Source organism: Symphodus melops, assembly GCF_947650265.1.
Source record: "Symphodus melops genome assembly, chromosome: 16".
NCBI classification, from domain to species: domain Eukaryota; kingdom Metazoa; phylum Chordata; class Actinopteri; order Labriformes; family Labridae; genus Symphodus; species Symphodus melops.
This window is the reverse complement of record NC_136706.1, coordinates 20,782,572-20,797,341: the sequence shown is the minus strand read 5'-3', so window position 1 is coordinate 20,797,341 and position 14,770 is coordinate 20,782,572. Positions and strand designations below refer to the sequence as shown.

The 14,770-nt window shown below is 40.0% G+C and overlaps 1 protein-coding gene across 2 annotated transcripts in view; it reads left to right on the top strand.

Moving 5' to 3' along the window:
* The window catches only part of LOC306837022 (uncharacterized protein), a 57,306-nt gene that overhangs the window by 29,381 nt on the left and 13,155 nt on the right, over positions 1–14,770 (top strand). For both annotated transcript variants that reach the window (XM_079364454.1, XM_079364455.1), the window contains exons 3-6: positions 2,364–2,494; positions 11,216–11,333; positions 11,537–11,727; positions 12,326–12,410. In XM_079364454.1, coding sequence (XP_079220580.1) covers positions 2,364–2,494; positions 11,216–11,333; positions 11,537–11,727; positions 12,326–12,410 — 525 coding nt within the window. The remainder of the gene's footprint in view (positions 1–2,363; positions 2,495–11,215; positions 11,334–11,536; positions 11,728–12,325; positions 12,411–14,770) is intronic.

The following is a 14,770-nucleotide window of genomic DNA, read 5'->3' as shown; positions in this document are numbered from 1 at the left end:
CTATTCTATTTCTATTTTTTCATTTTACACGGAGCAAAAGATTGCCATTTGTAAAATGTCCAGATTCAAAAAGATCCACCGTTGTTCATCAAGCAGAGATCTCCTGATCCCCCCCCAAACATACTATTTCTGCATCTTTTACCATGACTGACAAAGAGCATCTGGAGGGGGCTGCAAGCTGAGCTGCCATTGGTCTGCTGCTTTTTAGGTTAAGATTTTCCCAGTGTTCATTGTTTATACAGATTTTACAGATCCTAAAAGATTGGAGTGCAAGTTCAAACTGGTAATATAAACAAAATTTCATTTTTAAAAACCTGTTTGTGTGGTTAGTGCGCACGTCCCATAAATGGAGGTTATATTCCTCATCATTACTCGCTCTCCCTGATTTCCATCTCTATCCACTGTCCTATCTCTCTAATAAAAGCCCCCCAAAAAAACAAAAATCAGACTCTATGCTTCAGCAGGTCTGAGGGGCTGTTTAGCTGTGGCTAAATGCAGACCAAAATCCTTGTTTTAGTCAGCTAATCATCTCTTCTTCTTTATAACATAAACTAAAATCTGTAAAATTCTTAATGAAGCCGATTAAAGGGACGGGGGTTAAGCTGCTACTAGCTTTTTTTTTTTTTTTTTTTTTGCTGTTTTGTTATTTTTAACTTCGGTGTTGATCGTTTACTGATTTTATCTTTGAGTCAAATAATACACAGTGTTCTCCTCCTCTTCTACATAAATGTTCTCTGTTATTAAGATTTCTTAATAACCAAACAGCATTTTGTTTTGGTTTCATGCTGGTGCATTTACTGGATCCGCAAGTCGCACATTCAGCACAACATGTCCCTTCTGCATAAACCTGCATCCTTTCTGAGCCTCTGTGTCTGTTCTCGATGTGATTCTCAATATGAAGTATAACGCCTGCAGATATATTTTGTATCACAGCTTCAAAGTTTCAATGAGGACCAAAGATCAATTTTCAAAACCGAGCGAGATTTGGCTGAACATGGCGACAGTTTGTTTCTCAGACTGAGTCACACAGAGACAGACAGAGAGACGTGAAGACAGACAGACGGACCAATCATCATGTGGCAGCGTGACTCAGTTTGCCTGTTTTCTGTCAGCCCACAGACGCTCACTGAAGGACTCTGTCACCTCGACGAGTTCAGACTCACAGCCTGGTCGTACGTCCCCCCCTTCTCCAGCTTTATCTTTACTCATCGTGTCCCCCGTCTGTCTGTCTGAGTCTGTTCACCTCCTCTTCTAATTTACCTGTCTGTGTGTCTATCTGATTGATATCTACCCCACTCTGTCATCCTCCAGCTGGTGATTCATCACTCTCTTCTGTGTTACTCAACATGTTGCTCTGTCTGATAAACAGCAGGGGGCCAAAGCTGAAGTGTCACATATCAAAACATCACCAGACTAAAGATTTCACGATTTATGAGGCATTTTTTTTTGGTTTTGTTTTGTTTTTTTCTGTGATTATGAAAGTTAAGTGCCTTCCTGTTTCCATGTAACAACAGATACATTCTTTATTTGGGTGTGTTGATATGAATTATAACTCCAGCCTTAAGTCGCTGCCAAATTTAAAACCAGAAAAGGTGTAGACACTTCATTACATTTCACCTCTGATTTCAAGCTAATTCAAGTCAAACAACTTGATTAACCCTTCGGGGGAGTTGACACAGCGACACACAAGAACGACAACATTGAATGATACATCTTAGGGATATTTTTAGAATATTTAAAATATTATGATAATGAATAAGAACCTGAAATTTCCAGGAACAGTCTCAAAATGAATAAATAACATGGACTTGTTTTGGTTAAGAGGAGGCTGTGGCTCAGTGGTGGAGTCTGGGGTTCGATCCCCAGCTTTTGCAGCCACTTTGGGTGAGACACTTAACAGCTGCGTCTTCAGCGGCGTGCTAATGTCTAAGAATGGAATTAGTTAACACTGCAGGACACTTTACATCATTGTGCTAATGTGAAGGTGTGACCTGCGGTTTAAAACACTTTGAAGACTAGAGAAGCGCTTTCCAAGCATTTACCAATTAGGACAAAAACAATAACAATGTTGGTTTTCTTCTTGTGTCTTCACAACCTGTCGAGTGTGTTTTTTCGGTTCCAGATAAGGACATACCTTGTCGAGGTGTATCTAATTAAATATTAACCAAGTAAAGTAACAAGGTTAATACATCTTGACCCCCGTTGGCTCTGTGAGCGTGTACTTGTACAGGTCTTTAAGGTCGTTCCCGCATTAGCCGTCTTGCTATTAGCATTTAGCATCAGGTGTTTTGTTGTCCTCCAGTTCGGCTGCCAGCGTTTGTGTTCAAACCTTTTCAAACCTCCCTTTGTTCTCCTGCGATCAGGGTTTGGTGCGCGAGGAGAGCGCAGGGACAGGAAGACTGTGGAGGTTTGCTGTTTTGAGTGAGGAGCTGACTTTTCACCTGCAGCAGCTGCAGAGGCAGACAGAGCAGGAGCTCAGCAGCATCTGCACACAGTAAGTCCACGTCATGTGATGCATTCAGTACGAGGCAGATGTGGGCTGATGTGTGAGAGGGCATCAGAAACGATTATTTTATTGCATTATTATGTTGCCTCTGATATCCGGAGTGCATACTGAGGGTTGAACACCTGCTGAAAAGTCACCCTGTACCTCTGTTCTCTGCAGGCTGCTCGCCTCGCCGCTCTTTCTGTTTGTCTCTTTCCCTCTTCATCGATGTTTTGTTAGTCTCAAAAGTTGAGTTTCTCTGATGTGAGTTCCCTTTTCACAGCCTGGAGGAAGCTTAATGAAGTTAAACAATCGAAAGGAACAGCTTCAGAACTTATTGCAGTTGTTTGCCTCATGAAAGCATCGCTCACAGTGTTGATTCTTCAGCTGGATAAAATAAAACAAATGAAACAGCCAAGACATTTTAGTTTAAAACACTGCAGTGGACGGTTCTGTGATCAGTGGCGTAAGACGTCAGAGTGCTATTTGTAAGCGTAGATTTTTACATCATAAGTTTGGCTAATCAAAACAAAGTGTCGTATTTTGACAGCCCTAATATAAGTATTTATTTTGTTGGTTTGTTCCTGGACTGTCCTCTTTATAGACATCAGCAGCGTGTCGTGTTGTGTTTGAACATGTGAGGAGGAGGAAGCTCTGTGGCGGTTCCTGTGGTTTTGTCACAGAGCTGAAACATAAATGTGGGAGTTTCGTTGTATCTCATAACAGCAGCAGGTTCTGCTCCACTGGGGAGCACAACAGGATCCAGCCTGCCTGTGTGTGTGTGTGTGTGTGTGTGTGTGTGCGTGTGTATGTGTATGCTTGTGTGTGTGTGTGTGTTTTCTAGAGTGCGAGTCAAATTGTGTGTGAGGCTGAGAGAGTGAGGGATTGGAAAGACGAAACGAAAGTGAACGGTCCAAATGCATTTGTTGTTTTGTGTGTGTGTGTGTGTGTGTGTGTGTGTGTGTGTGTGTGTGTGTGTGTGTGTGTGTGTGTGTGTGTGTGTGTGTGTGTGTGTGTGTGTGTGTGTGTGTGTGTGTGTGTGTGTGTGTGTGTGTGTGTGTGTGTGTGTGTGTGTGTGTGTGTGTGTGTGTGTGTGTGTGTGTGTGTGTGTGTGTTTATAGCTATTGTAAATAGATCGTCCATATGAACCTCCAAACTTACAGAAAATAGAACTGGCCATTTTATGTATATCAAGTGATGTCAAATAAATGTTTTGGATTAATACTTCAGTCGACAGCAATGAAACCGGTTGTGAAGGCTGCATTATAATGTTTGGAGAAAAGGTCAAAGTTCATCCACTAAAAGTGATTGTTGTGTTTTGTTTTCTGACGTGGTTTTGAATGTAAGTGTAAATAAAACACTCTTTAACTTAGGGACTGAGCGATGTGGGATTTTAGGGGCCGATACTGAGATCATGGAGCGAAAAAAATGTGATACCGATTTATCAGCTGATACTTTTCTTAGATCTATGTTCGAACCCGAGAGAAAGGCTGATATATACTCTTTCATGCATTGATCCTTTAAACACAGACATCAAACACCTGTGGTACAAAGATGCATAATAAAGAAAAGGACGGTCACTCAACTGAAAAAAAAACAAACTGTGCATCACCGCTCGACACTCTCGAGGGTGAGGATGTTTGTTGTAATCTATATAGCGCCCTCTGCTGGTTTAATACAATGAACAACAAATGAAATGTTTTTCGACTGGTGGATAAATGTTGTAATATCGGCAAATATCTGCGATAAAATGAACTTCAACTAATATTCACTTCACATGCTAATATCGTCTGGCTTTATAAATCGGTCGAGCTCTACTTTAATTTTTTTTTTTTTTTAAAGAAGATCTGGATTAAACAGCAGCCGTTAGAACCTTTTTCACAGCTGTTGACTCTAATTTTTTTTTTGTACTTATTTGTGATTTTGATCACAAAGTGTTGAAACAAAACTCTTTCAACCATTTTCAGTCTGGTCTGCTTTATACATTCAGTCTTGGCACAGTTAAGTTAGTGGATCAATGAAAGTGAAAAATCCTTCAGAAACTTGTCTGACATCACAGATGCTCCCATTTTTCGTTTTCAAAGTGTGATTCTGCTGCGGACATCAGGCTGGCTGGTAAAACAGTGAAAGTTGGACTCAGTTTGAAGTCCTTGTAAAAACAACTTCCACAGAAAGTGTGAGAAAGTGAAAGTTTCCTGGTGCATTTTCAGCTTTTCGTTACCACTTGTGCTGCGCTGACAGTAAACGTTCAGATGGTGGTAGGTGGCTGCTGCCTCACCCTGCTCGCTCGCCCGCTCGTACTCTCTGTACCGCCGCCATGACGAGCCGTTTGGCAGAGCAGCGCTTCAACTGCTCTCACTTCTGTCAGACAAGACAAGCTAAAACACATCTCAGGATTCAAGGTGTGCCAGCAGACACACACGCACGCACACACACACCCCTCCCACATACACACACATTGTTCTGATCATCTTCCAGGAAATCTCCTAATTTCTCTGCAACTTTGGTTCTCATCCTCAAGACTGATTGGCTCCTGTCACAACTGGGATCAAAGGCTTAATGGGAGGAGATGAATAGTGCTGTAATAAAACCTTTTACACCTTTCCATCATGTCGCCCTGCCCTCTTCTCAGATCTGCTCGGCTTACTGGAACGAAACGTCACCTTGCTTTCTTTTTACGGGGGTTTTCCTTAGCTTGCAGAGAAAAGGTTTATTTTATCGTGTCAGCAACAACACAGGGTTGGGTCTTACACAATGAAAGGGGATCAAGCATTGACTGAACAGAAATGGAGATAAGGCGATTATTTTTCTTAAAGCAGACCCCAAGAAGCTGCAGGAGCTTTCACCATCATGAAACGTACAGAAAAACTCTGCGTTAGCTCTGTGTTTCTTTAACTCTTCTTCAAACAAAGCGCCTTTCCTCGGCAACACTCTGCTCTTTGTGAAAAGTGAAAACATGAGCCAACCAAGCAGAAACCTTCACAGCTATTTGGTAAAGCCAAAGCTGTCTTAATGGTCTTCCACTGCAGACTTTTCCAAACACCAAGAGCTTCACGTCCAGTGTTTAGAGCAGCGAGTTCACACCAGATAAACTCTTTAGCAAGTGCCACAGCGGATGAAGTTTGATTGTGATGGATGACATGAGTTGTTTTCTGGAGTATTTTCCCACAGAGAGATAGAAACAGAGTCTTGAGTTCAGTTATTCAAGCACACTTTTACTCCTGCCAAGACTAACAGGCCGAATGGCAGCTTTGGAAAACTCTCCTCTAAACTCTGTCAACTGTCTCCTCTTCTTCACCTTCTGCGAAGGCCGAGCTCCTCCTAATATGTTCAAAAAATGTCTGTTATTGACGGTGAAATTGATTTGACGACTCACTAATCGTACCCTGTTGATCTCAGGACTATTTTAACTAGATAAACTCTTGTTCTCCTTCTGTAGAAAAGCAGAAAACGGATAACAGGGAAGGGTCATTCCTACACAAAACGACTGTTTATAGGTGCAACAGGAACACAAATATGTTTTGCATTAAAAAAAAAATTAGCTTCATCCAAGGTGTTCTCAGAGGCGCTGCTTGTCTCAAACCAGTAGGGGGCTCCCCAACGGCTGATAATCAATAAACCACAGCATTCCTTCAAAATGTTCACATTTTGCAATGACAGTAAGAAACTTCCCTAATGAAGCCCCATCTGACAGCACTTACTGTCTCATGCATTATTGCTGTATAAATAATGATGGGTGCTGGTTTGAGGGGCCCCTGGGCCCCAACAGACCCTAGAAGGGCCCCTGGATGTTCTTGAGGAATACAGCTGGAATTGGTCCGTGGCTTGCAGCAGCTAATAAAGGCTGGACTTTAAGAAGCACGTATTGTTTAAAGTCCCAGTGAGGAGGTTTGAGACTTAGGTTGTGAAACAGGCTGTATTAGTATTGGAGTCTCCTTAAGCCCTGCAAAAGCAAAGAGGACCATTAGCATTGGGAGAGGTTATATATCGTAGTTATTTTTAAAGACTGCCGGGGGCTATGTGTCAGATGAAGAGATTAACAGCCTGCTGTTTTTGCATATTGTAACAGTGATATATTTAACAGGTAAAACATCGCCGGTAGCCTTGTGGTTCATGCACGCACTCCATTTATGGAGCTATATTCTTCTATGTAGGCAGCCCGGCTTCTAATCTAACCTTTACCGCGTGTCATTCCCCACTCTCTCTCTCCCTCCCTCATTTATTATTCTATCCACTGTCCTATCTCTAAAATCAACGCATAAAAAGCCAACAAAAATTGCATCCCCTGTGGCTGATATACTTAATATTGACAAGTACCTCATACAACCCCATTTAAAAATACTGAACTGTCCCTTTAAGTTGGATAACCAACGTTAGGTCAAACATGCTTGTAACTCACTGACACCTTTTTCAACAAACTTATCCAGAAGATTTTGTTGCCTCAGCCGAAACAAACTGCAGCCATTTCACTGCACGAGCCTGGTAGAGTTATTGTTACAACATGAACACGTCAAACTGCTGATGGGAACCTGAAAACCTGATAAAAGCTCCACACACAAGTTTCTCAATAAGACTTTATTTCTTGTGTTAAAATAGAAATGTGCCATAGACGTAAAACGTAGTTGTTGTGTCTTTTGTTTTCTTTAGTTTTTCTCTCTCTAATTCTTTCTATAATTTAGTTTCTTCTTTCCTGTCTTTAACTTCCTTTTCTCTCTTTACGATGACCCCGGTTGCGTAACAGATCAAACCTGATTTCTTCATCCGTATCAGTCATTCTCCTCCTCATCCGGTCAAGACATTTCTGCTTCATTACTGCCTTCCCTTCCTCCCTTTTCCGCCACGCAAATAAATATGTAGAAAATATTTATACAGGCATCATGAAGCAGAGTGAGACAATAATACTGGTGTTCATTTACATACTGGTCTGCAGCATCACCTCTGTCCATGATGGAAACGCTGCACGGAGTGTGTTATATTCTTCGCTGTGGATTCTGTTTGCTCTGTAAATACGCCTCAGCGTGTACATCCTGTGTAACCTCGACACGGAGAAACCAACATATGTGATATGCTGCGAGCGACGAGATACATTAATGTGAAAAAAATAACACCCACACGTTTTTCACCTGCAATTATGGAATGAAATGTTTTTGTCACATACATTCAAGCAATTATGGAGACCTATTCACGCTTTTCCTGACGTACGCACCTAATCAGAACACACTGACAGCTGGTGCAGTGTGTGTGTGTGTGTGTGTGTGTGTGTGTGTGTGTGTGTGTGTGTGTGTGTGTGTGTGTGTGTGTGTGTGTGTGTGTGTGTGTGTGTGTGTGTGTGTGTGTGTGTGTGTGTGTGTGTGTGTGTGTGTGTGTAGCTGACATCTTTAAAATCACACACACTGATATTCATTGGTAATTACTGTCTCTTCACACTGATGGATGATGTTTCTCGCTGCTCATCACACACACAGGTGATTTAATGAAGACATTTGATTGGTTAAGATAAGTTTTGATTGACAGCTGACAAAACAGCTTGTTTGCGTGAAGTTTTGAAAGCTGGAAATCCTTCAACATGTTCATGTAGTCTAAACAATGAGCTGATTGAAGGTCTCAAGAAACATCTACACACGCTGAAGTACTGGGAGATTTCCCACAATGCATCAGAGAGAGGCCCACATGCCCTGTATTGTCAGCGGAGGGAACAGTGTGTGTGATGATACAGCTCATTTTATGATCTCATTCAGTCGATATTTCACAGATTGGACCTTGTTTTTCTGAAATGATGACGAATCCTTTTCTCAGACATCCACTCATAAGTTTCTTCTTTAGAAAAAGCAGATTTTGAGATTTTGGAATCAATAAAAAGATGATGTTTAGCAGTGTGTTTTTATTTTAACAGAATATCCATGAAATCAAATTCAGACATTTTCCGAGAAACATCCCCAGGAAGTTATTTTTTTTATTAAAACTGCTTTGATGAAACAAGAAGCTTTAGGCAAATGGACAATAGATTTTTATTTTGAACAACAATAAAAAAAAGAATCAAAGCTTACTCACTCCGGGCTGAGATCAGACGGTCTCATATTTGTGAGGAACATTTTCTTACTGTTGGTTCTGACAGAAGAGTCTGTTTCAGATTATTTAAAATCATATTGACGTTGCGTGCTGAATCTTGGTAATGTTACAGCAGGATGATATGAATACTTTGGATTGGATTGTTTGATACCGCTAATGGACGATGTCTTCACTTCTAAAAAAAACCAAAACGTGTCTTTAGCGCCAGAAATAAAAAAAAAAGTAAACATTTAATCTCCGATCAAATAATCAAACTTTTTCTTATGAGTCAAATTTCCTAAAACATAAACATTGCCTTGGAAGAAATTTCAAACATGTTTGTAAAAATATCCAGAAATGTACAAATGTTACTGAACATGATGGACAAAGAAATTAAAATTGAAATTAGCTTCATGTCAGTTTTAGGACTACAGATTAAATTAGCTACCATGCTAACTCCAGTATGTTTCATGACCATTATCTCTGCTCGCCAACACTTTACTCCTTTTTTTTTTCTTTTCTTTTTTTTTCTCCCCACCCTTGTTGCTGTTTTCTTTCCTATATACCGCTAACTGCTGTTGACTTATTGACAAATGTTTTTTTATCATTTTCAAAGCAATAATGCGTCACATGCTTAGCAGGGCAACAAGAGTGAGTGCTTTACGATGGGGCCCTCTAAGGGAGGTTTCCTACTGTCGATGCAAAATTTGCACATTTTGGCTCACTGCTTAGTTTTAAAGTGTGTGAGCCTTCAGGCGGCTCCCTCACTGGTCTGGAGCCCCAAGAAGTTGCCTGCCTTGCTTGTGGAGACGTATCACCTCCAGCTGTCCAAACAAAATCCATTCAATAAATAAATAAATAAAATATGAAGGACAAATAAATTAAAGCGGTGACTGTTTGTCTACAGAGTCAAATGAAAAAAAGTATTGCATTGCATTAAATCATCTGAGATGTACAGCTTTTATTTCAACATATTGTTGTTGTGTCATTTTCTTTGACATATTTGCACCTGAATCATTGACACAACCTTATTATGTTGTTATCATCAGTGCTTTGTCTCTTTTGTTTGTTCCTTAGTGTAAAGCAGAAACCCTCCCAGTCTTTTAGCTCTTCTTCTTCAGATTTATGTTTCTTCATGATCACACACACACGCACACACGCTCACACACACACACACACACACAGACACGCACACACGCACACACAAAGTGGAGTCAGCAGTCCTCCTTGAGAACCTTGTTAATGTCGTGTTAATATATTTCCCAGAGGGCCTTTGTGTTTTTGTGCCGTTGTACTAATTTGTCTGCCTCTACATGTCGATATCACTCCTTCAGTCAGTTCATCAAAGACGTCCTCAGACGAGCCTCCTCTTCTTCCTCACAAACAAAACACTTCTCTGCCTCTAATCAGCTGCTGCTGTTTAAGGCATCTGTTACAGAGGGTTAGCACCTCCTAGTGGACACATCGCCAATCGCACCCTGAGCTCTCTGATTATTTATTTTACTTGGACTTGTATTTCTTGTTATACAAAAATAAAATTGATTTTATACATTTGTCTATGATTAATTTATGAGTACTGCTGTTACCCTTTTTTATAATGCCACTTCCACCATGCTGCTATCAAGCATTAACTCTGTGTCTACGGGTCATCATGTTTGCTCAAGGAACAGCTTTATGTTACCTGCTGTGGTTGGCTGATCAGGAATGCTGTCAAAGTGTGCTGCTTTCAGGGATCAGGAAATCCCATGACCATGACTAACACTTATTTTTATGTCTGATAAATCGTTCCCTTTATTTCTTTTTAAATCAAAATAAACAAATGACTCAAAGTTCATTCGGTCTTTCAGAGAGTCCAGGAAAGATGGCATGCTGTATCTGTCGTCTGTGTTTTCTCAGTAAAGCTCCGAGCTTGTAGAAGACAAACAGAGAGCAGAAAGGTCCGACCTGTTCTGTCCTGTTCTTTTTCTCTCCTGTCAGGAGCGGCTCAGGTTGTCTGTCAGGGGGGTTAAAGCTCCAACTTTAGAAACACACAAAATCTTTTCTCTGCTGTAATAATCGCAAACTGCAAACATGCATCTCCTAATGTGTGGGTTAAACCTTTTAAATTTCTGCTTGTTTATATTTATTATGTATGTGTAGACAGACGTCCTTATTTATAAGGCGTTACTTAATCTGATGCCTTCATACTTGTGTAAATGTATTTCTGTGAGAAGTGCAGGAAGCGTCAGTTTTGAAGTAAATGGTAAAGGACAATCTTACTCTCACTGATGTTTTCCTTGTTAACTACATTAATGTAAACAAATTTAAAATAACATTTTACTACATCTGGAGTGAAGCATTCTTTGCTCTTAAGTATAAAAGGCTAATTTTATAAAAGATATCTGTTTTCAAATAATAAAAGGTCATAATCTCTGATAAAACTTATTCTAAAAGTCAAAGATATGTGAAAACATTTCATCCAGTCAGAATTTGAAACCAGCCAATTAACTACGGAGCACCCGAAGTCCCAAAACATTTTAAACAAAGATTGAAGAAATTGAAAAAAGTTCTATTTTTTTTAGTGGCTTTAGAGGCTCCGTAATAAATAGAAAGTGATATTATTTATTAGTGTTTGCATTCTTTGTTTCATTTGACTTGAATTGAATCTGTAAACTAAATGTTTGTGTGTTTGTGTGTTTTCAGTCTCTCGCAGATCGAGGACCGTCAGCGGTTGCTTTCCTTTGAGCTTTTAATTCTTCAGGAGAAGAAGAAACGGGCTGAACAGGAGCTGAGAAGAAACTCCAGCTTTCATACATCCACTGTAAGTGATCAGAGGAGGAGGAAGGCTGATTTTATGTGATAATTATAGGTTACATGTTGTTTAGACCAGAAACAGAGACAATCACTGTGTTGATCCGTGTGGTCGAGTTGAACCGTGAAGTCAGGAGCTTATTAGTAAACCAATAATGTCCCTTAAGTTTAATATTCCAATATCTCCTTAATATGTCATTTTTATTCCCGCAGGTGCAGCTGTGTGTCTGTCGGGAGCTTCAGGTCTCCATCACCGAGCGTTTGCTTCAATCAGAAAGGTTGGTGTTCCAGGAGGAAGCACTGAGCGCGCTCCATAACCTGCTGACGCAAGACCTGCAGAAGTACCAGGAAGAGACGCAGAGACTGAGCCGAGTCACACAGAAAATACTGAAACAGTCGCACAGGTACAGTAGCTCAAACTATCCAAACTCATTGTTGAGTTTAACTTTGACTGACTTTTTAATTGTCTTTTGATTTAATTGGTATCACATATATGATGATACGGTTTTAAACTATATCATTAGGCATTAAAGAAACATACTATGTGAAATGACTTTGTCAGTAGCCCACAAACACACAGGAATCATATACAAATACACAATTCCTTATACAGTACCTATTAAATAGAAGCTAAAGACAGTCTTTCAACTGTCTTTTACAGCAACAAAAGCATGCTACTGAGCTAAAAGAATTGGCAATATATATCCATATTATGAATTTTGAAAAATGGAGAGAGCTTAGAACGCAGAAAAGTTTACAGAGCTGGCTAAACACTGAAGCTTCAGTGTCCACAACATGGTGACTTGCATGAGCATCCACTCTGGAGAGGAGGAGACAGGGGAGACAGCTCTCTATGTTTTTAATTTGGACTGTAGTACCATTTCTAAACACTAGGTGTCATAGTTACATATTGCTCCTTTAAAGAAAGGGACTGTTCTTAACTTTTGTCATTTAAAAGATTGTTCATAGACATGATGAGTTTTGTCTTATTTTCTGTCTCAGGTCGGACGGAAAGGAAACGTTCCCGAGCAGAGCGAGTGACCGCAGCATGCAGGGAAAGAGCGAGACAGAGCAGCAGAACAACATGGTACAGACTAACTTTAAAACCCACAGCGTGCTCACCTGTGTTACCTCACTTCACTCTGTGTTCTTGTTCTTGGTGCTATCAGGCTTTTTAAAAAAACTTCCTGTTTGGAAGCAAACTAACACCAAACCTAACCCCCAGCTGTCATCCTAAAAAGTTTTTTCTTTTTTCTTTCTTTCATGCAAACAGAAAACACGTCGGGCAGAATGAATGTTTTCATTTCTAGTTTTTTCGAGAACTTTGAGGCCAAAAGTCAACCTTTTATAAACCAGGCTGCAGAGAAAACATAGCTTTAAGCCTTCTGTGATATCATGAGACAAACATCTATGCTTATTAGTCCTATAGGCTGAAGTGTTCCTTGTACAAAAAACTAAAATCTGGCACAAGATAAAGTTCAATAACATTTAAACATTTTACGAAACTCGAGCAAAGCTAAACCTCTCTGTGCAGTTTAGTTAACAGTGTCGCTGTGTTTTTTATCCAACAGTGTGTGTGAGAGAGAGTTTGTGCTTGTGTGTGTTTGTGCTTGTGTGTGTTTGTGCGTGCACGTTTGTGCTCGTGTAACTTTTTGCCTGTGCGTGTGTCTGGCATGGATCCAGCTGTTGTCAGTCTTTCTCAGACAGTCGGAGAGGAGACAGAGGAAACATCTGCCCGCTCATCTGGCTCTGTCTGTCACACACAGATATAGAACCACACACACACACGCACACACACCTACAAACACTTTTAGCATGTTTTCCCCCCGAAAAAAAACCTCACAACATCAAGAAGGAAAAAAAAAACCCTCCTATAATAAACTGACACAGTTTTGACAGGAGACGATGAGGGAGGAAACCTGGTTTGGAGTCTTATTAGAAGAGGAAACCTGTCAAAGTGTCAGCACAGTGTATCTCATGAAGCTTAAACACAAGCAGGGCAGACAGGCCGGCTGCCAGCACGCTGCAGCTCCTGCACACAAACACCACGTGAATCACACTCAGACGCGTCCCCATTGAGGAAAAAGTGGAATTTTTAGGAAGAGTTCAAAGTGAAGCTGCACCAGAAAACATGTGTTACCGTTCTCTAAGATGTGTTAAATTGTAGTTTGCTTTGCACGTTAACCTGCTGGATTCATTCAGAGGTATCAGTCATGGTTAGCTCATTGGTTCTCAATCGATGTGCAACAATTAATACATGGAAATTAAACTTCTGAGAAACACTCTTTCAGTGTAATCCAATCTGCTGTTATTATTATAAAAATGATCCAAACACACTCAAAATACAGACACACAACAAGAAGAAACTTAAGAACCAACCTGCAGATGGTTTAAAACATCCTCAGAGATCAAGACAACAACCAAGAAAGGCTGAAAAATCAAGCAGGAGACGCTAAATCAGTGGTTCTGTACTGGTTTAGTCTCAGGACCCACCACATCACCTGAAAGAGAAATTGCAACCTTTCCTTTTCACCGTTCAAATGTATTGAAGGAAAACTGTGCAGTTGGACCGCAGATGGTAGAAAATATTTGATACAACAAAGAGATGGTTCAGAACTAGCAGGCTTTTTTTTCTTCTTTTTTTTCAGACAATTGTTTTACCAGGCACTCGTTTTTTGACCCACTGAAAACAGCTCTGAGACCCACTTTTGGGTCCCGACCCACCAGTTGAGAAACATTGCGCTCAATAAGATGACGTTGGAGACAGGAACGATAAAATGTCCTTTAACAGAACAGCATAAATCAATGAAGCAGTGAAGTCCAAAAGGACGAGAAAAGAATCAGAAGAAGCTGACATCCAAAATAAATAAATAAAAAAAACAAACATGATAAACTGAAGAACGTCCTCTCTGTTATCTAAAGAACCTCAACTCTATAATGAAAGTAAATATAACACATGTGAGGCACAGTTACCATTTCATCAGATTATTTTTGGTTCATCTGTCAGAAAACGAGACAGGATTTATTTAATCAGAAACAATTTGATGAAATAGAAACCCAATAGATTTAGATTAGATTAATGATATGAGATTTATTTTAGATTTTGATCTTGGTGAGCCGTGTGTGTCCTGTGTGTTTTCGCACATATGTCACATCATCACCAGATTAGACATTTAGTGATACATCAGTGTAGACCTGAATCATCCTGAAAGTATTAAAAAGGAGCAATAATTACATTAAAGGTCCGATTCAGTTTAATGACATGACTTCATGTTTCAACCGTTCAACATATATTGTTGTTAAACCGTAAGCACAGTTTTAGGGTTGCAACAAATAATAAATCAAAGAAAAAATCCACTTGCTGATATTTTCAAAATAAGAATAAAATAAAAAAATCAGCTTCAGATGACTCCTAATACAAATCACCGGTGTCACTTTTTAATTTCC